We start from the raw sequence: 24,471 nt of genomic DNA, 5'->3' as shown, positions 1-24,471 counted from the left end.
TTCCGGCGGCGCTCGGCAGGGGGCGGGCTCGGGCTCCGGCGGCGCGGCGCTCGGCGGGGGGCGGCGCGGGGCTCGGCGCTCGGCGGGGGGACTCGGGGGCAGCGCTTTTTTTTGCTGCTTGGGGCAGCAAAAAAGCTAGAGCCGGCCCTGGTTTATAGACATGTTGAATATATGAATATTGCATTTTTTTGTGATTAAAACTGGTCATCTTAAGATAGTTTCTCTTAACTTATCAAATGTTACCTCTGCATTTAAGTTGTCAGCAAGGCTTTCAAGAAACTGGCTCTCAATTGGGTTCTGCTGAGTAAGCAGAGTCAGGTAATGGCTGAGTTTATCATGTGTTGTAATAATGATGCCTTCTCCAAATTTGTCAAACTGAGGCCGTCCAGCTCGACCAAATATCTGCATGACATCTAAAATTCCAAGGTCAACAAAGGAGCCTCTTTTTGCAGCATATATTTGTGTTCCCTGGTTGAGGAAAAGTTAATAAAAATTACCATAAACACACACAAATATAATCCTGATGAGCTGAATACTGAAATTAGGCAAATATAGCATGATCTCAAAAGTGTACCTTAACTAATCCTTTCATAATCTGCGATATATTTAAATCTGTACTATACAAACTGGATTCTGACTGGAGAGAATCAGTTTAACGAGATATAAATAAAATTTCAAGTCAATCAGACCCCCCCAAACCACAACAAAGTTCTTGCTATTCATGCATTTTTACAGGTTTGTTTTAAGACACATTCACTTGCAGAGCAGGATAAACACTTACCTTAATAATAACAGCATGAGCAGGAAGATTGACACCCCAGGCTAATGTGGCTGTACAAACTAGGACTTTGATATGTCCATGGGAAAACAAGTTCTCAACCAAAGTTCTGTCTTGCCGCAGCATTCCTGCATGATGAATACTAAATCCATCTGGAAACAATTCACGTAACTGCTTGTTTCTGGACCTTTGTACCTACAATGGGCAAAGGAAACATATTAATTCACTTAGAACTACAGTACAGGAAGCACCATACTTAAAAAGGATTTGAATTATCACCATTTCAAGAAGAAGAAGAAAAAAAGACTACTCAGTACTATTATGAACCAGATAAAAATGAACCCTTTCCACTAATGGGGAAATTTAAGTACATACCAACACCTGTTTATATACTGTAAGTGAATCAAATTGCTTCCTATAATTACTTGCAAAAGAATTCACTTACTTGGGACCCAGAGAAGCCAGATGAGCATTATACTACAGTGGCTTCATTTAAGCTGATGGCCCAGATTTACCGATTCACAGTATGAAAAGCTATTTGAAAGCCTGAATTTCTTTCCTTTTTAACATAAACTCGCTCTATTGGCAAGAATGATTGTTACTTTCCCGCTATTATAAACATCTTATTACCAACTGAGAATCCTTATATCTATCTGTGGATTTCTAGAGCACCCAACACTACAGTTTTTCAGAACTATACACTGTATTATAACTATTTTATTCTATGTTCAGTTGTGGCAAATGTCAATTTCTGCTTTATCATTAGACATATTAGTCCCAGTTCTGCTGTCTCGTACGCCTCACATGTCTACCAAGAGCCCATAGAGTAGCACAGTGGGTAAAGCAGAGCAGAATTTGGATCATTATGTTGGCATGTTGCCAAACACACACAATCAGTTTCTGCAAGCGAAAGGAGTGCAATTATGAAGGGGGAAGAGGAAAACGAATACTTAATTAAAGCAATTCAGATCATCTACTTTTTTCCAGAGTTAATAATTTTGGGTTCTGAGAACTTGTGAGGAAAAATATGTTGGGGCTAATGAGAGACTGAAAGGGTGACAAAGCTTCTCAATACCTGAGCTTTACTGTCTCAATAGTTGTTATTTATTCATTTGAAGGGAACCAAACTAAGCTTCAAATTGGTGAAGTGTTCACGAGGATTTTTATGTAAGTCAGTAGAAAAATCACATTATGTTATTTAACTTATCTGCTGCATTGCTCAAGAATGAATAAATATGAAACTGAGACTGAATAAATATGAAGCAATGCATTTCATGGGAACTATTCTTTGAAAGTTAGAAAAGGAAAACCAAATATTTTATGAAATACACAAATGAGCAAAAGGGGCATTGTATGTAGTAAATCAACCTCCAAAAAATAAAATCTCTTCATCTGCCTGTCTTCTTAATGCAGGCAAAATGTGAATTTGCTTCACTGTCAAAGTTGAGAATACTAGAACCAAGGAACTTCCGATTTGATTTAAAATACAGTGAACCTCAGTGCTAAAGAGTTTACAATGTACGGTAATTAACTTCTGTTTGGAAAAAATGTAACCTCTCTGCATGTTAGATTATACAGTATGACAACCACTGAAAACACAAACCACAAGTATCAATTCAAAATAAAATTTCACTTCCTTAATATTATGCACTGTATTTAGCTCATACCTCTCACTGCATGTAAGTAAATGAGGTTATTGTACTTTTGGATCAAAAGAGTTGTCTCATAAAATATTGCTTAAGTATCACATAGTCGAATACCAAAAATATTTACTGTATTACCATAATTATTTAGCCAAAGGAAGACCATTTAATTATCCATTGTTATACAAGTTTAAGGCTAAGGTTAAAAACTAGAGACTAGCCAGAGTTGCAAAATTCAAATCCTGATCTCAAATCCCCACAGACCAGAGGAGAGAAATCCAGGATTTTGGCTGAGTTCCATCTAGGGTTGCTACCTGTCAATGTTTTCCCAGGATCACACTTTTTTTTTTGATGAAGTTGTCCTGGAAAACCTACATGGGTGCGGAGTACACACTGCCAGCCAGCTGTGTAGTTTTGTGGGCTCAGGATCATCTTGGATGTCTCTTTTTTAGCACCTCAAAGGTAGCAACCCTAATTCCATCTCTAGTCAAAACCTGAGAGATTGTTGTAACCATAGTGAACAAGAGCAGCTGTTGATATTAAAACAGTTGCCCAACCAGTTTCAGAAAAATCATTGTCCAGATATACTGAAAGAAGGACAGGAGACACTTGATATGGATTTAATCAGTCTGCAACTTTATTATTAGATGTTTGGGACTACCCAGCAGATAAAAAAATTTGTAATGCAGGCAAATCCATGTTCATTCAAATAACTATCTGGGGCTTCCACCCGCCCCACTTCATTTTCCATCCAGGTCCCCCAGCCAGCCCATGGCTGGGACCTTACCATCCACCCTCTTCTTCCCCGTAGGAGAGGTAAGATGGGCTATAAGTAAGGGGGGGTTGCTCCCTGCCATACCAATCATAGGAGCCCCTCCCCATTCCATTCCTTTAACCAGCACCTCCTTTTTAAGTCCTTTACCAGGACATTTATCCAGTCATTGGATGCCTTCTCTACGAAATACCTGCACTGAATATCTGCCCAAAACTTACAAAATGAGTTGCGACATAACAACTAACCCCCTTTCCTCCTCACCATAGTAAGCACTCCCTCAAACCAGCTGTAGGGAAGGCAAAAAAACCCCCCACTCTACCTAAATGAATACAGTGGTGAGGGAAAATACCTTCCTAATCGCCCTAAAAAGGAGTGACTAGTGCAAAGCCCACAGCAGGTCCAATCCAATCTGATATTCGCTATCTTGAGGGGAGGGAGGATGGGTGCTGCCTTCCCTGCTGCATGGAGAAAGGGATTTTAATGCCCAAACCTGCCCCTTTTAAAGTCTTCTGCACTTATGTTCCCAGTGGATGAGTCGGTGTCGCCCACGCTGACCCCCAGCTTCTGACCTCCTGCCTCCCCTCACCCATAAAGCAGCAGCAGCTTCTGACCTCCTGCAGCAGCTTCAGACCTCCTGCCTCCCCTCACCAGTAAAGCACTGCTACCCTTCTTCTGGCAAGCCTGGACAACATCTCCCCCACTTCAGGTGCGATGCAATCAAACTAATATTGGGAAAATAATCTATTAATAAGAAAGGCCAGGTGCTGACATGCAGTTCTTTTAGATTTGATTAAGAGAAGAGGGAGGCTCTTAATGGAGACCAAAGGAGGAGCATGGGAAGTGTGTTTGTGAGGAAAGACAAAAATTAAGAGAAAAGGTTTAATCATTCAAGAATTCCAAATAGGTGAGCATTCTTGAGTATTTTATAATATATTTAAATATTTATTTGCACCCAAAATATACCAAAAGCCTTAAAATAAAATTCTTGAAGAATGCTGGCTATCTTAAACACAATATTTTTAACAGGTACTTAAGAGATTAACTGTATTTTACTGCAAGATTATCAATAGTATGCTACAGAGTTCACAGTACACATTTGCTATTGTGAAAATTAATAATGATGGCTAGACTCAGACTCTCTACAGCACTGAAAAAATTAAATGATATGTATAGCACTAGTGGTTTTGTAACTACCAATGCAAAGAGTTCTGCTGTACATAAAAAAATCAAATCAAACAAGTGGTGTTAAAAACAACAACTGCGAACAGGCATCAAAGAGAAAAAACACATATAATATGCAAAAATATTCAGCGGCTGTAACATATGCAAAATCTCTGTTTGAAAGATTGCACATTGCTCTATCAAGGCCACAGAGATTCTTAAATATAAACAGATAAAAGAAACAAGCAGAGCCAAACAGAATGAAAATGTGCCAGTCATTAAATGAGTGATACAACTGAATTATGTATTCTGGGACTTGAATGATTCCTATTAGCTTTTACAAAATAAAACCACCATTTAAAAAAAACAAAAAAACTCCCAACCAAACAAGAAAACATGCTGGGGACACTGACTGATCTGAACTTCCAACTTGTTGAGGTCCTGATAATTAACACAGTCATAGTAAAAATAATATGAAATTCACCAGAATAAAGATAAATTTTCTGCCCCTTAGAGATAGCCAGCTTCTAAAAAAAATATGCACAGAATTTTTTTTAAAAGTTGGCAAGTATGGTTCAAGTGGAACATGCTCAGCACATCCAAAGACGCACTCAGAAGCTTAGATGATTAGTAATAGGCTTTGCAGAGTTCTACAGAAAGGTTCTAACACGATTTGAAAACAGTATCAATTGGAACATATTACTAATACATAAATGAAATCATGCTCCAGTTCACGGTGGCCTTCTTTTGATTTTAGTTTGCAATCTGAATTTCACTTTTCCACAATATTCAAACTTCATTTAAAGGTAACTGCTTTCATCTAGTCACTTTAGCTTCTGTTTTTTTATTACTATTGAACTATTACACATAGAAATTCAGTATTTCCCCATTTTAAGGTCATGGTCACTTTTAATAAAAAAATGCTACAGATCAAGTGAGCAGCTGAATTCTACATTTAATCCCTATGAATTACACACTTTAGAGTAAGAAAAATCATGCATTTCTCAAGTTGTCATTTTCAAAGGGAAACTAAGTGGGTAGATTATTAAATTATCCTATGGAAGATTATTTTGCCAGAAGCTGGGAATAAGTGACAGGGAATTGATCGCTTGATGATTACCTGTTCTGTTCATTTCCTCTGGGGTACCTGGCATTGGCCACTGTCGGAAGACAGGATGCTGGGCTAGATGGACCTTTGGTATGGCCGTTCTTATGTTCTTAGCCAGTGTGTAGTTTTTAAAGACAGCACCTTTGCAGACAAACCTAAGCACCATCTCCATTAATTATAGCACTGTTCCCCGATTTACTTTATTCCAGAAGCAACAAAACCAGTGATTAATATGTATGAAAAGTGAAGCTGTAAAACATGAAATGATGTGTTACCTACATCTTCTTGTTTTTTATCATGGTTTTAAAGAGTTTACGTTACAATTTATCTGAAATGTTAAGTATTTCAAGGTGGATGGCGAAGAACCTTATTACGAGGTCTGTTTCCAGTGTCCTAATTACAATTGATTTTTCACCCCCTCTGCTCAACTAGCTGCAAATTTATGACCTTTTGCTTCATGTGTGTCTGCATCAATAAGAGTATGTACTAAATAAATAAAAGATAGAAGATATTAAATAAACTTCACAGCTAATATAGCCATGGCAATGTCTATATTTCTCCTTTCAGAGTCTTGAATTTCATGATGCTCTCTATGGGTTGCATTAAAAATGGCAGTGTTACAAACAGTACAGTGAGTGGTCTACAGTGACTCAGAGAAAAATGTGCCACTTAATTTTAATGAGAAGTGAGGCATACAAAATGAAAAAAGATTTCTTCATGCATTGGTGTCTTTCAACTACAGAGATAAAAAGCATAACATGACAGACTTCCCTACCTTCTCCTTTCATCTGATAGTACAGAGATATTATCATTCATGGAAAAATACAAACTAACTGCTTTTTGTTTGAACAAACAATATTATATGAAGTATAAAGAACAGAATGAAAATGTAACAACAGGCTTATGGTTATATTTGTCTTACTTTAGGACCTTTTTCACTTGGATGTTCAAACAGAGCTTGATAAAAAGAAGCATAGGCCAACCTATTAAGAATTAAAAGTGAAATGGCATCAAACAATGATTTCTACAATCTTCCTTCTCTAGACTGGTTCAGGACAGGCTGGGTACATCACCATTGGCTTGTCTTAACTCTGTGATGATTGATCTTTTTGGCGAAGACAAGGTTAGAAGTTTGGATTTGTTTGCAGCTAAGTCAAGTCAAGGATTTTGGTGTCACTTTGAATTTTGGTGTCTTTCCTACAGAAAGCCATGTTTCTGATTGACATGTAAGTATTTTCTTCCAGCTACATAAATGGCATTGGCTACTCCCCTACCTATCTCATAGTTACCTTGTTACAGCAACACTTTGTCCCTGAGACCACAAGGCTGAATTATTGTAATTTCCTCCTTGTGGGGTTCACAACAGGGCATCAGTTTTAGCTTTCTCAGAGAGCAGCATCATATTTCTTCACTGGTTTGAGCAACTGTGAGCAATTTAAGTCCACCCTTCTCATTCTCTACTTCACTCTTCATTAGCTGAAAGACCTTAGCAGTTTTGGCCACTTAAGCTTCACCCTGATGCGTATTTGTGTTCATATACCATCAGACTTTTTGAACCAATTACAAAATATAATTAAAAACTTCTAAACAAACCAACCACCAAAACAAGCTAATCCTGCTGCAGACTCCAATAAAGGAAGTTTAATATGCTATTAGTAGTAGATTTAATAAGTGTGAATGCTTCCATCATCTGTATCCTTCTTAACATATCCCTTGAAATTGAAGTGCTGGTTGCAAACACAGTATCTTTAAAATAATTATGTAATAACTTTTCTAAATGTGTGTGAATAGTAACTCTTAAGCCTTCTGAGATTTCTACTTTTAGATATATAGCTATGACACTATACAACAGAGGAAAGGGACAGAGAGCCATTCAAGAAGGAGAGAGCAACACAGATAGACTGAATGGAAGAGATGCGGAAAAAGGACAGGGAAGACGACAGCCAATGGTCTCATTCCTGCTCTCACTAGAGCAAATGAGATTGGACCCAAAGTAAGGAAAAAAACCTGACCCACATATGAAGATTCAACATTTTATTTTTTTCTCTACAGGCTTCTGTTTTTCACAGTGTAATACTGAGTGGTTGAGAGAAGTATATTAATCAATGTAATATTGTCCCTATTGGCTCATGACACCTTTGACACAGTATTTCTACCCATTTATTTTATATTTAGGCTAGGATGGGTTAGATTTGAATGGGTAAATATTGATAAATGTCAATTTCACAATAAACACACAAACCCATGAAAAATATTTCCACTGACAATAAAAATTTACATATAGGCAAAGAAAGACATTTTTTTGCTTGAATTTGATTTAACGTTGCTTGAAAACTTATTACAGTTTGATTTAAGGCTATTTACTTTGTATATTTAGATATATGATATTGACAATTTTGTTTTAATGGTTATAAAGCTAACTTTTCGAATCTCAATGTCTACTGTCCTTATATAATTATTGTCTGACTCTCTTACTTTCCCACAACTGTAAAAATTGAATCTTAAAACTCATGATTTTGTGCAACTTTGAAAATTTAAATTGATAAAAATAGAAAAAAAGCAAACATCAGCATTATCCGTCAAAATTATAAAAAACAAAAATCAATTTCTGCCAAGACTATTTATAGTCAATTTACAGTTGCTGTTTTAAAGGGGCAGCTAGAGAGCACTCAGTTAATTGAAACCTCTGTTCCATTAAGTGTTGGAGAACAAGTAGAACAAAGACACTAAAATCACAGCAATTGGTAGGTGCAGTTTCAACTCAATGTATTATGATGTTTCTTGCAAAAAATGTTTACTCAACATGCATAGTCATTTTTATCTAACAAAAATTTAAGAAACTACATGATGTCAAGAGAAAGTTGTCTAATAGTGTCTTCAGTTATGACACTATACATCACCTTATGAATGCTAGTGAAAACACAGAAAAATAGGGTAATATTAAGAGATAAAGGGATAAAACCAAGAAAGCAACGTTTCTGAGCTGGCTATACTTGAGAACCTGTCTTACATGGAATAATGCTATTCCCTGTATTCCTCCTTACTTGCACAATAAGTAAATTTGCCAAGCAATTGTTCCTAGGACAAGGATGAACTAGGAGCGTCATATGATGGAAACAAAATGAAGAGAACAATGAACTAGGAAAAGGAACATTTAGGATGAGAGGAAAAGGTCTGACTAGATTTCCTGGAAGCTGTCTTAAAGATGACTACACCATTACTAACCCTTTTGTGGAATAGCATGAAGAAGTGAAGAAAAGTACTTACGTTGAACTTTGTAAACCTCTAATATGTGAGACTGTTTATTTCAGTAAGGTATGTTTTGTAATGGATACTATTACATCTAATATGCTGAAGAAACAAAAAAAGTGTCTTCCAGAAAGAGTGCATTCTAGACAAAATCAAAGCAGTGCCATCTACCAGATGATGCAGTTTCTCTCTTTCAGGATGCTTGTTTAGTGAAACTTATAAAGGCCTCATTTATCATTAGAAATTACAGCTTCCCCACTTTACTGAGGTTATAGCCAGTAGGAAGGTTATTTTCCAAAAGAGATATTTTAAGTCCATAGATTTCAAAGACTCAGAAGAGAGGTGCCTCTGTTCATGAACTCAGTACAAGCCAAACCCTAAGATAAAGTACTATATTCAATTTACAGCCTGATTTCAATTTCCTAATTCCTTTTAAGACAGCTTGTGCAGTATGATTGCATGGTAAGCTATGGTTGGAAGCAGAAAATGATAAATGAAGATCACTCTAAGGGTACTGCTTTCTCAGGAGCTGCTTTAAAGAGTGTAAAATTGGAGAGAGTGTTCATACAACCAGACATAGAAAATTCTGATCTTTGACTAATTTGGAATAACAAATATAGAAATACAATGATGGAAAACCACAATGAAAATGTGGTTTTCCATCTGAAAAAGTGATGGCATCTGAAGAAGTGAGGTTTTTACCCACGAAAGCTTATGCCCAAATAAATCTGTTAGTCTTTAAGGTGCCACCAGACTCCTTGTTGTTTTAATGAAAATGTGGAATAGCTCGCAGGTAAAAGAGGCTAAGTCACATTTTATAGCTTGGATTAACACCCTTCCATATTATTGCTAGTGACTTTGCAAAATATGTAATAATTTAATTATCATCTACAATGCGGCTGTGTTCTGGAGGTGGGGAGGGGGCAGAGAAACAGGAACTGGGTTGTCATAGGAGTTTCTTTAACTCTACTCCTGGGAGATTTTTGTGCGTGTCAGTATTGTTACAGGTATACTTGCTGACAGGTATTTTAAAATAAATTACCAAAATAATTGAAACTGGAGTGATTATGTAGTGTTATTTTGACAAATAAAATTTGCAGAATTTTAAAATATTGTGTAGAGAATTTTTATTTTTTTGGTGCAGAATTCCCCCAGGAGTACTAACTGACACACAAATATTATTCATGAGAAAAACAGCCATGCAAAGTTACTTTATTGGTGAAGGTAACTGAACAGTATATAAATCAACAGACTGTAGGCCTTGTATAGTTTTAGACTGGTATAACTATGTATGACCATGACATATACTGGATGTTATCAAAGCTCTGACAGGCGTGAACAAAAAATAAAATGTTTCCTTTTAGGGATATAAAATATGGGGATTAAATGTCTTTTGATTTTGGAATTTCACTTCAGGAAAAATTCTAAAAACAGATAAATACTAAATTTTATAGACGAAACAGTGATTACAAAAGATAAACAGAAGTAAATGAAATAAAAGTTGCATATGTTTCTAAGCTAAGGTGCCAACCAGAATTATTTTAGTGACTCACAGTAGGTGACATTAATATACTAACACAAACTATAATGAAGCAATAGGACATTCTAACCAGAACACCAAATACTCTGCCACAATCCTTCATCATTAAAGCCAATAGGATTTTTGCCACTGAATTTTATGAGTATATAACCAAGCCCCATGATAGTAATTCAAGGACACACATTAAAATTGAATAACACGTCAAATAAAAAGCCTTAATAATATAAAATTCCATTTTAGGCTCATACCCACGAGTTCCTCTTCATATACTAAATAATATTATTTGAAGAATCAAGTAAAGCAAAGTAACTTGAAAAATTAAATTAGTTGCCCATATTTACAGAGAATGGTGCTCTGTGGGGTATAATTTATACCTTCTTGCACAGGCTACTCCTCCTGACCCTCAGGGAAGATTTACCCTGAGGGAGGACAAGAAGATGATGCTACTACTTTCTCCCAAGTTTTGTTCCTGGATGATGGGAGTTTTAATTCTCAATTTTGCTCCTCTAGCACAATGTAACTTTCTACAATAATGGTAAAGCTCTGTGCAAGAGACAATACTTTCTTGGAGGCCAACCCAAGCCTACGGAATGAACTCCCCCAGATAATAAGGATCATCACAGGCCTCACCATCTTCTGCTCTAAGTGAAAGGTGTATTTATTTGTCCTTTCCTTCTCTAATAAACACGTGTGTACACAGGCACAAATATATATCTAAAAACAAAACAAAAAACTCCACTGAACATACTTTTCCCCTCCTAGGGACAGGATGAAAGAACAAACATATGACAGATGCTAGGCACACTGCTTTATGTACTACTGGAAGGTGCATAGATATTAAAGCGATGAGCACTGTATAAGGTCCTATAAAGAACAGAAGAGAATAGAGGTACTGGGACTCCATAGGAGCTCAGAGTGGAGGCTGTTTAGGAGGTGTACTAAATAAGTACAGCCCAGAGGTCCTTATTTTATTTTGCAGGTGAGCCAGTTCTATTCCAATGATCTACACATGAATGACAACTCTGTTTAATTTATAAAGCTTGCATATTTCTTTGGAAACGCCAAAAAATAACTTAAACTCTTTGTTTCAAGCAAAAAATAAACAGAATTATACAAAAAATACTATGTTACTGCTACTCTAAGGCAGTATTTAAAAGAAGTTCCTCAACAATTCTTATTTCTGCAGTTCACAGGATGTCAGAATGTCTAGTCCTTAGGGCAAACCTTACTAGATGTGTAACTGTGTTTCTATGTGACATCCTGCATATAGTCTCATCTGATAAAGTGAATTAATTATCAACTGTAGTTTGTGTGTGTAGGTATAAACAGATTCTAACATTTTTATGGTGCTGCAACTCTACTTTTAACAAAAATTGGTTGTGTAAGAGAAAAATACATGTTCTATTAAAAGGAAATGTAGTGTTACAATTGTAATTGTTAATGCTGAATTGTATGTCAAAATGCAAAAATGAACGATGCATTAAAGTGCAGCCTACGATATAAAATGCAAATACTGTACACATGATTTGGTATGACATAAGAAGAATCATAAAAGATATCCCAGGCATCCAGTTTCTGAGCTGGATAGAAATATTTCTTGGACTTGACACCTGTTGGATTCATTTTGATCACTAGTATTGCATTTCAACCACCAGCAATACCTTTAATACTTTGTTTACTTTTGCACCTTTTTCCCCTGCACCAGAAACAGCAGGCTCTAGTTCACAGAGAAGTGGATGTTTATGGAAAGGAAATAAAGTGCTGCGGCGCTCACACTATAAAGTAGCACATTACTGGCAGACCAAGTGTAGACCAGTGAAATTTGTGGATTGTCAAGTACTGGGCACAAAGTCAGTCTACATGGTGACATGATCCTTCTGGGCATATAAGGGAGCATTATATCTCCACATGCATTCATGCCCAGCAGTGAACGAAACACTGAGTCAAGGATATTTACATTACTGCTCCTCCCCTCATGTAAAAGATATGTTTCAGGAATTATTTTGAGGGAAGTTGGACAGAAGCTTAGACCAGATGATCATAATGATTCCTTTTGACCTTGGAATCTATGACTCTACCTCACACTGTTTGGATAGGAGGTTGGGGTCAGGATGTCACTTAGCATGAGGCAGCTGTGCTAGACCCACTGCCAGAATGAAGAGGAATTCAGCTGATTCAAGAAGGGGAAGAGGAACTCTTCAGTGGCACCTCTTGAGAGCTGACCGAACACTCCTTGCAGCTGGACTCAATTCAGATTTAGGGAATTTCCCCACCACTGATCTGGCCTGAAATAAGATATGCCCTCCAGTTTTATATCCTGGAAGGGAATAAAATGACAGGTTTCTTACCTATTAACCCCACTTTCCTTAATTATTGTATTTAAAAGGAAAATCTTAAATCTCCAATATTTTAACTGGAGAGTTCTAGTATTATTTGGTTTATATTTAATATAGCCTGCAAGGTCTGGTTAGAAAATTCCAGAGACGGCACAATGACAAACAATTGTGCATAATTAATCTCGCCTTTGAAGGATGCTTTTCTATATCTGTAATTCTGTAAGCATTTTTCTTGTGAATATACATGATGCTCTCTTTTAAGGCTGATTTTTTTGGCACAGAGCATTTTCTTTTCTTGTGCAAATTATTTTTGTATTACATATTTAAACAGTGTTTGGTTAAAAAATACTGTCTCAATGTTTAATTCATAATCTGCTTGTCTGAAGTTTGTAAGCTTGATCCTTTTTTTCAAAATTCCCTATCAAAACTACGGAGCATTATGTTATCAAGACATCATAATCCATACATTATGATTTTAAAAGGAGGTTAAACAGATACTTTAGCGATCAAATGAATTAATTTCAGATTTCTTTTCCAAATAGCACATAGAAATTATGGAAAACTAAGAAAGTGTCACATCTGGCTCAAATACATGTTAGCCTCTGAATATTATATTTATTTACCAATACACACATTATGTGCTGATGGTTAGAAGAAAGCACAAGATGCCATACCATGAATTTAAATTATTTCAATCTTGCAATTATTTTAACAGCTTTGCCCCATAAAGATAAATAGGCTTACTTTTTCAAGAGAGACAAGGTGGATGATAATATCTTTTATTCAACCAACTTCTGTTGGTGAGAGAAGTTTGCGAGCTACACAGAGCTCTTCGTCAGTTGGGAAAGGTACTCCCAGCATCACAGCTAACGGCAAGATGGAACAGATTGTTTAGCATAAGTAGTTAGCACATCTAAGGGACCATTCCCAGGTAGACAGGTTTCAGAGGGGTATCCGTGTTAGTCTGTATCAGTAAAAACAACGAGGCGTCCTTGTGGCACCTTAGAGACTAACAAATTTATTTGGGCATAAGCTTTCATGGGCTATAACCCACTTCATCAGATGCATGGAGTGGAACATACAGTAAGCAGTGTGACAAAGTTCCTCCTCTGTCTTGGTGGGTTCTGCGCTTTCTGGTGGATTTGCTCGCCTCAGAGGTTTTCGGCAGTCCTTTTGTTAGTGGCACAAAACTGCCATTCACTCGGCTAACCTCATCACTGGCCAGCATGGGGAAAAGGAGGAGAACAATCCCCGCAATCTCTGTGGCCCACCTAATGGGTCGGGGGACAGGCCATAGACCTTCCCCTCTGGTGGGACCCACAGTCCAGATGAACTCCTATTATATCAAATAGGCAGTTGGGGGCATGGGGTAACCCAGACCCGTCTTCTACTCCGGGTTCCAGCTCAGGGCCCTGTGGATTGCAGCTGTCTTTAGCGTCTCCTGTCACAGCTGCGGTGACAGCAACAACTCTCTGGGCTACTTCCCCATGGCCTCCTCCCAACACCTTCTTTGTCCTCACCACCGGACCTTCCTCCTGATGTCTGATAACGCTTGTACTTCTCAGTCCTTCAGCAGTGCGCCTACTCACTCTCAGCTTCTTGCTCCCAGCTCCTCCCACACCCCTCACTGACTACAGGGAGGTCTTTTTTAAACCAGGTGCCCCGATTAGCCTGCCAATCTTAATGGATTCTAGCAGCTTCTTAATTGGCCTGAGGTGTCTTAATTAGCCTGCCTGCCTTAACTGATTCTAGCAAGTTCCTGATTGTTCTGGAATCGCCCCTGTTACTTTACCCAGGGAAAAGGGATCTGCTTAATCTGAGGCTAATATATCTGCCTTCTATCTCTCTCCTGTAGCCATCTGGCCTGACCCTGTCACAGCAGGTATAAATATACAGCACATGAAAAGATGGGAGTTGCCTTACCAAGTGGGAGGTCAATGCTAACGAGACCAATTCATTTAGCGTGGATGTGGCCCATTCCCAACAGTTGACAAGAAGGTGTGAGTATCAACAGAGGAAAAATTATTTTTGTAGTGACCCAGCCACTTCCAGACTTTATTCAGGCCTAATTTGATTGTGTCCAGTTTGCAAATTAATTCCAGTTCTGCAGTTTCTCGTTGAAGTCTGTTTTGGAAGATTTTTTGTTGGAGAATGGCCAATTTTAAGTCTGTTATTGACGGTCCAGGGAGATTGAAGTGCTCTCCTACTGGTTTTTGAATGTTACAATTCTTGATGTCTGATTTGTGTTCATTTATTCTTTTGCGTAGAGACTGTCCGGTTTGGCCAATGTACATGGCAGAGGGGCATTGCTGGCACATGCCATGTACATATATCACATTGGTAGATGTGCAGGTGAACGAGCCCTTGATGGTGTGGCTGGGTCCTATGATGGTGTCCCTTGAACAGATATGTGGACAGAGTTGGCAACGGGCTTTGTTGTAGGGGTTGGTTCCTGGGTTAGTGTTTCTGTTGTGTGATATGTAGTTGCTGGTGAGTATTTGCTTCAGGTTGGGGGGCTGTCTATAAGCGAGGACTGGCCTTTCTCCCAAGGTCTGGGAGAGTGAGGGATCATCCTTCAGGATAGGTTGTAGATCCTTGATGATGCATTGGAGAGGTTTCCGGTATAGGGTAGTATTTATGTGACCTTTGCTTATTTGTACTGTAGTGTCCAGGAAGTGGATCTCTTGTGTGGACTGGTCCAAGTTGAGGTTGATGTTGGGGTGGAAATTGTTGAAATCCAGGTGGAATTCCTCAAGGGTCTCCTTCCCATGGGTCCAGATGATGAAGATGTATTTTCCACTCCATGCATCTGATGAAGTGGGTTATAGCCCACAAAATCTTATGCCCAAATAAATTTGTTAGTCTCTAAGGTGCCACAAGGACTACTTGTTATTTTTATTCCAGGTAGAGTGACCTGCTAACACCTCTGTAGGCACAGGACAAAAAGCTGGGTTACTGGGTTACAGATTGTTGTAATAAGCCAAAAATCCAATGTCTCTGTTCAGTCCCTGTTAGTTTCTTGCAGAGTAATGAATTTAAGTTTCCACTTCGTCTTTTGAAAGTGTTGTGCATATAGCTTTTATATGCTATCTTTGCTCAAAGAATATTTTTATCTTCAATCCCTCACTTCCAAATAATATAGTTTTTGGGTGCAGCACATTTTCCCCAACAGGCTCTGCAGAATTCTGTCATCTAAAACCAGTGGTGCAAGTAGAAATCATTTCTTGCCGGTGCTGCACTCATTGGAGGGACACAAGCGGGGGCACATGACCTCCCCATGTGACCCTCCATGTGACTCCTCCCTGCCCCCAACCCAGGGCCCACACACTCTTCCCGTCCCCTCCGACATCAACATGCTTACCTACTCACTTTCCCCCCCACATATGTAGTATTCAGTCTGTTTATATGGAATATGGGAGTTGGGTGAGGAGCCATTTCAGCATATGTATGACTTATTAAAAGACAAATTTTAAGTAGAACTGTATCCTAAACTGCTTCCTAAACTGCTTTATGGTATTGTACCCAAACGTTGCATTTCAATGGGGGATTCAACTTCCTTTATGGGAACAGACTCTTGAAACTCTTACCAGTCCACAAAAGTGGTCCATAGTCATGCAAATAGTCTCATTGTCTTCAATGGGATTGATCAAATGATTAAGGGTTTACAGGATTAGGTTCCAAGTTTGTAAATTATTCTGGATGAAACTGACAATGCCTGAGCTGTCAGATCAGAAGGAGCTTCATTCGAATAAAGGTGGGCAGATGTGTGAAAAGTTTTAGCTCCGTTGCTAAGATGAGGAACATATTTTCAGCAAAGTTCTTGGCAGATTCCCGAGGCCTGATGGTTTAAGGCCATCAGTGTCTGGCATTATAATCTTCACTTCTAGTTCTCTCACCCACAAAGCTGGAAAATGAGGCATTTGTTTTCTTAGTTTTGCTGCTCCAGTTCCAGTTAAAATGCATGTTAGACTAGTTTGGTTGCAAAGAAGAATACTATGTACAGTGGGGACAACACCCGATTCCTGTCAGGCTGCGGAACTGGGCTGACATCAGAATCCAGACATCCTCTGTCAGTGCAAGCAGAGGCATTCCTCTAGTGATTTGGACTTGATGTGATGCAGTATGGATGTCATGGATAATTCAATGGGGGAGAAACAGAATAAAAAACACTGTTTAAACATCTTCCATCCCTCCCCCACTCCCCTTGAGGACTCCTGACCAAGGTAACAGCACAATACATATGCTAACAAACAAACAAAATCTTTGTTTAAGTCTGTTAGCATATGTATTGTGCTTTTAAAGCCATACAAAGAATGAATGTCCTCCCTAGCCATGTTCTGCTCCTTTATGGAACAGAGCGCAGACCCCTCCCACCCTCCCTCTGGGGGTGGGGGGACTAGCCCCAAGTCTTTCCAGTAACCCGTACGTGCTAAAAATCTCTTGCTGGTGCTGCATACCAGTGGGACCCCCCTACTTGCACTCCTGTCTAAAACCAGAATCTGTGCTTCTATAATATCATGTCTGTTCAAAGGATTGTTGGGGGCACAGGGAGGCAAAAACGAAACCCTTAAAGTAATCAAAATTTCCGTTAAAATGACTATAACAGTATAATAGAAGGCTTAGGGTAAATAATTTTAAGTTTTTGAAATCTCAGCTGATGTTTTGAATTTTTTTGAATGGCTTCAATTTAAGTTAAAAAAAAATGGAAATAATTAACCAAACAGAACTAAAAAAAAAAAATACACAGAAGTCACAAATTAAATATATATATATATATATTTAAATTTTAGGGGTGGCACAAAATCCCTATCCTCTTTACTTTAGTTGCATAAAAAAGGTCTATTATTATTATTAGGGCTGTTGATTAATCACAGTTAACTCACATGATTCACTCAAAAAAAAATTAATCACGATTAATCACACTGTTAAACAATAAAATGCAAATTGAAATTTATTAAATATTTTGGATGTTTTTCTAAATTTTCAAATATATTGATTTCAATTACAACACAGAATACAAAGTGTGCAGTACTCCCTTTATATTATTTTATTACAAATATTTGCACTGTAAAAATGATAAAGAAACAAAATAGTATTTTTCAATTCACCTCATAAAAGTACGGTAACACAATCTCTTTATCGTGAAAGTGCAACTTACAAATGTAGATTTTTTTTGTTACATAACCACTCAAAAACAAAACAACGTAAAACTTTAGAGCCTACAAATCCACTCAGTCCTACTTCTTGTTCAGCCAATCATTAAACGGAGATAATGCTGCCCGCTTCTTGTTTACAATGACACCTGAAAGTGAGAACAGACATTCACATGCCACTTTTGTAGACGGCATTGCAAGTATTTACGTGCCACATATGCTAAACATTTGTATGACTCTTCATGCTTTGGCCACCATTCCAGATGACATGCTTCCATGTTGATGACACTCGTTAAAAAAATAATTCATTAATTAAACTTGTGACTGAACTCCTTGGAGGCGAATTGTATATCTTCTGCTCTGTGTTTACAGCATTCTGCCATATATTTCATGTTATAGCAGTCTCGGATGATGACCCAGCATGTTGTTCGTTTGAAGAACGCATTTTCACTGCAGATTTGACAAAATGCAAATAAGGCACCAATGTGATATTTCTAAAGATAGTTCCAGCACTTGACCCAAAGTTTAAGAATCTGAAGTGCCTTCCAAAATCTGATTGGGACGGGGTCTGGGTCATGCTTTCAGAAATCTTAAAAAAGCAACACTCCAATGTGGAAACTACAGAACCCGAACCACCAAAAAGAAAATCAACCTTCTGCTGGTGGCATCTGACTCAGATGACGAAAATGAACATGCTTTGGATTGTTATCGAGCAGAACCCATCATCAGCATGTACGCATGTCCTCTGGAATGGTGGTGGAAGCATGAAGAGACATATGAATCTTTAGCGCATCTGGCACGTAAATATCTTGCAATGCCGGCTACAACAGTGCCATGTGAATGCCTGTTCTCACTTTCAGGTGACATTGTAAACAAGAAGCAGGCAGCATCATCTCCTCCAAATGTAAATAAACTTGTTTGTCTGAGCGATTGGCTGAACAAGAAGTAGGACTGATTAGACTTGTAGGCTCTAAAGTCTTACATTGTTTAATTTTTGAATGCAGGTTTTTTCTTGTACATAATTCTAGATTTGTAAGTTCAACTTTCACCATAAAGAGACTGCACTACAATACATGTATTAAGTGAACTAAAAATACTATTTTTTATTTTTACAGTGCAAATATTTATAACAAAAATAAATATAAAGTGAGCACTGTGGAATGTGGAAAACATCCAAAAATATGTATATAAATAGTATTCTATTATTGTGTAACAGCTCGAATAATCACAATTAATTTTTTTAATCGCTTGACAGCCCTAATTATTATGTAGCAGCATCAAACAAAATGTATTCAATATCTTTCAAACACAAGAGAATACTTGACCCAATGGCTTAAACAGGTACTACAATTCAATTGCTAATACTAATATGATGGCCAGAAGCAAAATGGTTGGACATTAAGATAACAGAACTAAGTGCTACCATCATGAACAAATTGACTGTAGTACATGGTGTTACTAGGATGCCAGCAGTCAATTCTGCTACAGTGGTAATTCTAGGGTTATAAACCACTTTCAGAATGAAAAAGGGGACTGGTAACATTTTAGGTTCTTTCAGGTCTAATGTTAGATTCACTGTAATACAAATCTTCAAATATCTTATGGAATGAGTGTTCATAAACACTGTCAGAGATCATATGCCATACACCATTATATATTAAATTCGTAATTCCACTCAGATTTATTTTGTACACACATAGGAAGCCAAACGGACACTGAAAGATCTAGTAAAGAAAATCCTGTTATGTAGTAAAAAAGTGGGTACCCTTATAACTTGGCTAAATCAGAAAACGTATTTTCACTAAAGTACATCTGCAACCCAAACAAAGACTGCATCACTGCCCAATTTCAAATTTTCGCACCCAAACCACTGAATTCACACACACAAGCTATTAAACATTTTTTCCTAATAGCAAACCTCCTTTTTCTTCCCATTATTTGTATATTCAAAAATGACTCCATATTTTTGCTCAAACGTATTTAAAAACTACTTTAGAGCTGAGAATAAATACAAAACACTCAAGCATATCAATGCAAAAGTTAAAAGTTTGACAACGCTTTAATCATGTTAAAAAGATCCTTTTAGACTGGAAGAAACACAGGTATCTTTACCTTCATGTTCCTTCATGTTTTGTCTGTAGAGACTACAGATCATTTATTATAGGAACAGCCATGGAAGGCAATCAAACCCGCTGAGCTCACTTTGGCTTTTCTATGATTAAAGCACAAAAACGAGGGAAATACATTTATTCCCTCATAGTTCGCAATTAATACTTTGCTTAATGGAAGTAGACTGCTGGTTTCTTTTATATACCCCTTGCCCAGGTCTTTCAGTTGCATGGCAGCAATCATGAAAGATCTCTTAGTCCTCTGTATGAAACTGCCTCAACCCTTTTCTAAAGAGAGATGCCAGAGGTGAGTGGGTAGTTCTGTCACTATTGCTCATTTAACCCTTGGCCTGGTTTGCAAAACCTGAAAATAAGGGTGCCAGCTATGGCCAGTTTGATTAATAAATTCTAAGGCCAGAAAGGACCACTGTGATGATCTAGTCTGACCTCCTATATAACACAGGCCATAGAACTTCTCAAAAATAATTCCTAGAGCATATATTCTAGAAAAACATCCAATCTTGATTTAAAAATTGTCAGTGATGGGAGCATCCACCATAACCCTTGGTAAACTGTTTAGTCTTACCATTAAATATTTACAACTTATCTCCAGTCTGAATTTGTCTAGCTTCAACTTCCAGCCAAAGGATCTTGTTATATCTTTCTCTGCTAGATTGAAGAGTCCATTACTAAATATTTGTTACCTGTTTAGGTACTTATAGGCTGTAATCAAGTCACCCTTTAACCTTCCAGCTACATAGCTCAAGCTGGTTGACTATCACTAGAAGGCATGTTTTCTAATCCTTTAATAATTATTGTGGCTTTTCTCTGAACCCTCTCCAATTTCTCAACATCCTTCTTGAATTGTGGACACCAGAAATGGACACAGTATTCCAGCAGCGGTCACACCAGTGTCAATTACAAAGGTAAAATAATTTCTCTGCTCCTCCTTGAGATTGCTCTGATTTTGCATCCTAGAATTGCATTAGTTCTTTTGGCCACAGAGTCTCACTGAGAGCTCATGCTCAGCTGATTATCCACCATGACCCCTAAATTTCTCTCAGAGTCACTGCTTCCCAGGCTAGAGATCCCCATCCTGTAAATCTGGCCTACAGAGTCTTTATTCCCAGATGTATACATTTACATTTAGCTGCATTAAAACCCATATTGTTTGCTTGCACTCTGTTTACCAACCAATCTAGATTGTTTTGAACCAGTAACCTGTTCTCTTCATTATTTACCAGTCCTTCAATTTTTGTGTTATCTGCAAACTTTATCAGTAATGATTTTATGTTTTCTTCCAGGTCATTGATAAAAATATTAAATAGCATAAGGCCAAGACTGATCCCTGCAGGACACCAACGGAAACACAATTGCTTGATGATGATTCTCCATTTACAGTTACATTTGGAGACCTATCTTTTAATCTATTTAATGTGTGCCATGTTAATTTTATATCATTCTAGTTTTTTAATCAAAATGTCATGTGGTACCAAGAGAAACACCTTATAGACGTCTAGGTATACTACATCAATACTATTACGTTTATCAACCAAACTTGTAATCTCTTAAAAAAAAGATATCAAGTTAGTTTCATAAGATCTATTTTCCATAAACCTATGTTGATTTGTATTAATTACATAACCCTCCTTTAGTTCTTTATTAATTGAAGGAGCTCCTAGGCCAGCTTTTAAAATTCTTGGATACAAGTTATCTGGATTGGTTAATTTAAAAATGTCTAATTTAGCAGCTTCTTTTTAACATCCTCCAGAGATACTAGAGAAATCAAAAGTGTGTTATAACAATATGAGGAGACTATATCATCTGTTTTCCCCCCCTCCCAAATACAGAACAGAAATATTTATTGAACATTTCTGCCTTTTCTGTATTATTGATATTCTACCATTTCCATCTAGTAGCGGACAAATACCATTGTCAGAATCCATTTGTGATGGGTTTGATCACAGAAACCCCCTTGGGACTGCCATCTGATGTGCTGAGACTACCTCTGAACCCGTTTTCCCTGCTAGCTTGGGACTTCAGTACCCTGTCTTGTTGAGCCAGACACGCTAGCCTGCTGTAAACACAGACCCAGGTCTGAATGACGTCCCCCAAAAGCTGGAGACTTAATTGAAAACAGCTTAGAAAGTGTTCCAGGCTCTAGCACTCAGACACCCAATTCCCAATGGTGTCCAAACCCCAAATAAATCAGTTTTACTGTGTATAAAGCTTATACAAGGTAAACTCAAATTGTCCACCCTCTATAACACCAATAGAGTGATATGCACAGCTGTTTGCTCCCCCAGGTATTAGTCACTAACTCTGGGTTCAGTAATAAGCAAAAAGTGATTTTATTAAGTATAAAAAGTAGGATTTAAGTGGTTCCAAGTAATAACAGACAGAACAAAGTAAGTTACCAAGTAAAATAAAACAAAAACACGCAAGTCTAAGCCTAATACTGAATATAGATAAAATCTCACCCTCAGAGATGTTCCAATAAGCTTCTTTCACAGACTAGACTCCTTTCTAGTCTGGGCCCAATGCTTTCCCCGCTACAGTCCTTGTTCCAGCTCAGGTGGTAGCTAGGGGATTTCTCATGACTGCAGCCCCCTTTGTTCTGTTCCACTCCCTTATATAGCTTTGGCACAAGGCAGGAATCTTTTGTCTCTCTGGGTCCCCACCCCTTCTTCTCAATGGAAAAGTACCAGGTTTAAGATGGATTCCAGTACCAGGTGATATGGTCACATGTCCTGTGAGACCCCAAGCCTTCACTCTTCCCGGCCTGACTCATAGGAAGGCTTGCAAGTAAACAGAGCCATCTACAGTCAGTTGTCCTGGTTAATGGTAGGCATCAAGATTCCAAACCACCAGTAGTGGCTCACATTTTGCATAATTACAATAGGACCTCAGTGTTATATTGCACATTTCTAGTCTCAGATACAAGAGTGATACATTTATACAAATAGGATGACCACACTCAGTATATTATAAGCTTTGTAATGATACCTTACAAGAGACCTTTTGCATGAAGCATATTCCAGTTACATTATATTCACACTCATTAGCATATTTTCATAAAATCATATGGAGTGCAATGTCACACCTTTTTCCCCTAATATAGTTTAAAGAAAACCTGCTGGGGTGCTTTCTGTGATGTCAACACGTCAACTTGGATCTAAGATAACCAACTCACAATTTCAGATAGGTCAAACAGCTATCAGATGGCAATAACCTGGTCAGGGCTAACATGTTCCTGATTCAGACCAGTGACATAGAGGTGAAAGGTTCCATTACCTTAGTAGTAATACTGACCTGCATGAAGCATTTTAAAAAAATGTTACTTTTGACTCCAGAAATTGCTAGTGCTCTACAAGTTTCCATTACGGCTCACTCAGATGGCTTGGTTTCAGTACAGCCAACCTATTATTACTTTATTATCACTTGTTTTTCAGGTCATCAGTTTGAAGGCATATGGATTTACAGTATACTATTCTTTGTTAAAATAGCTCTATGTTCATCAACAGTTATTTCCGTATCTTCAATCTTTCTCTCTGCAACTATTAATCTTGACAGTAAGTCTTCTAATTTCTTAACCACAAAGGCGACGAGAGCCCTGCTGTCATAGTTTATTAACATCAATTGGTAGCTTGGTTCTCTTATCAGTCATAAACACCAACTGCGGGTAGGTTCAATTCATAACCAACTTCAAGTAGGAGATAATAAAGATCCCCAGTGAAAAATTCCTTCCCCCCATGGCCCTGTGTGAGCAATCTCTCTCTGAGGAGGGTTTGGTGGTTGTCCCTTTGAAGATATAAACACACCTCAGTGATGTAAACAACACTTCCAAAACAATGTGCAAACTGGGGAATGAGAAAAGCAGCTGTATAATCAGGGCCGGCTCTAGGTTTTTTGCCGCCCCAAGCAAAAAAAATTTTTGCTGCCCCCCATACCAGCCCTGGGCTCCTCGCCGCACCCCCCTGCCGTCCCAGCCCTGGGCTCTCCCCCCCCCCACACACACCCTGCCGCCCCAGCTCTGGGCTCCCCCCTACCCTCCCACCATTGCCCCCCACACACACCTCCTGCCGCCCCGACCTGGGCTCTCCCCCCCCCACCTGCATCCTCCTTCCGCCGCAGCCCTGGGTCACTGGTAACTCGCTCCCAGGGCAGGTCATTCAGCAGGAATTTTAGATGTGCACAGAACACAGACAGGATTGGTTCCCATATGGTTACAGAACTGCAGTAAAGTGGAACAATTTTCAGCTTGTGTGACTGGAGGATATCGGGATGCATATTATAAGGCTGTCCTACATAAATGAGGAAAAGTTGAGGTGCCTTTATTATTCTTTTGTTCCACTCTTTCTTTCTATGGGGAATTTGCCAATGCAATATTACTGTCTTCCTTTTAAACAAACAAACAAACAAACAAAAGGCAATGGCTGTTGAAAATAGCAATTCCAGTCCTAATAACCACTGGGAAGCATTTCTTGCTCAATTTTATCCTACTTTTTCTACAGCAAGTTACAGTGGATCAGTATATTTGATTTGGGAGAAATGAAGTAACAGCTGCCCAAACTGAGCTTGAGCACTCCTGAATTTTGAGGTGTTCAAATCTGGAAGGCA

At 38.2% G+C, this 24,471-nt stretch overlaps 1 protein-coding gene across 1 annotated transcript in view; it reads right to left on the bottom strand.

Annotated features, from left to right (window-relative positions):
- The window catches only part of ASCC3 (activating signal cointegrator 1 complex subunit 3), a 447,702-nt gene that overhangs the window by 149,486 nt on the left and 273,745 nt on the right, over window positions 1-24,471 (bottom strand). Inside the window, 2 exon segments of the mRNA XM_029912229.1 lie at window positions 244-468; window positions 782-973. Of these exon segments, the coding sequence (XP_029768089.1) occupies window positions 244-468; window positions 782-973 (417 nt within the window).

The sequence above is a fragment of the Terrapene carolina genome, unplaced genomic scaffold (assembly GCF_002925995.2).
Source record: "Terrapene carolina triunguis isolate 2854851 unplaced genomic scaffold, T_m_triunguis-2.0 Scaffold42, whole genome shotgun sequence".
In the NCBI taxonomy this organism is placed as follows: Eukaryota; Metazoa; Chordata; order Testudines; family Emydidae; genus Terrapene; species Terrapene triunguis.
This window is presented reverse-complemented; position numbering and strand designations above follow the sequence as displayed.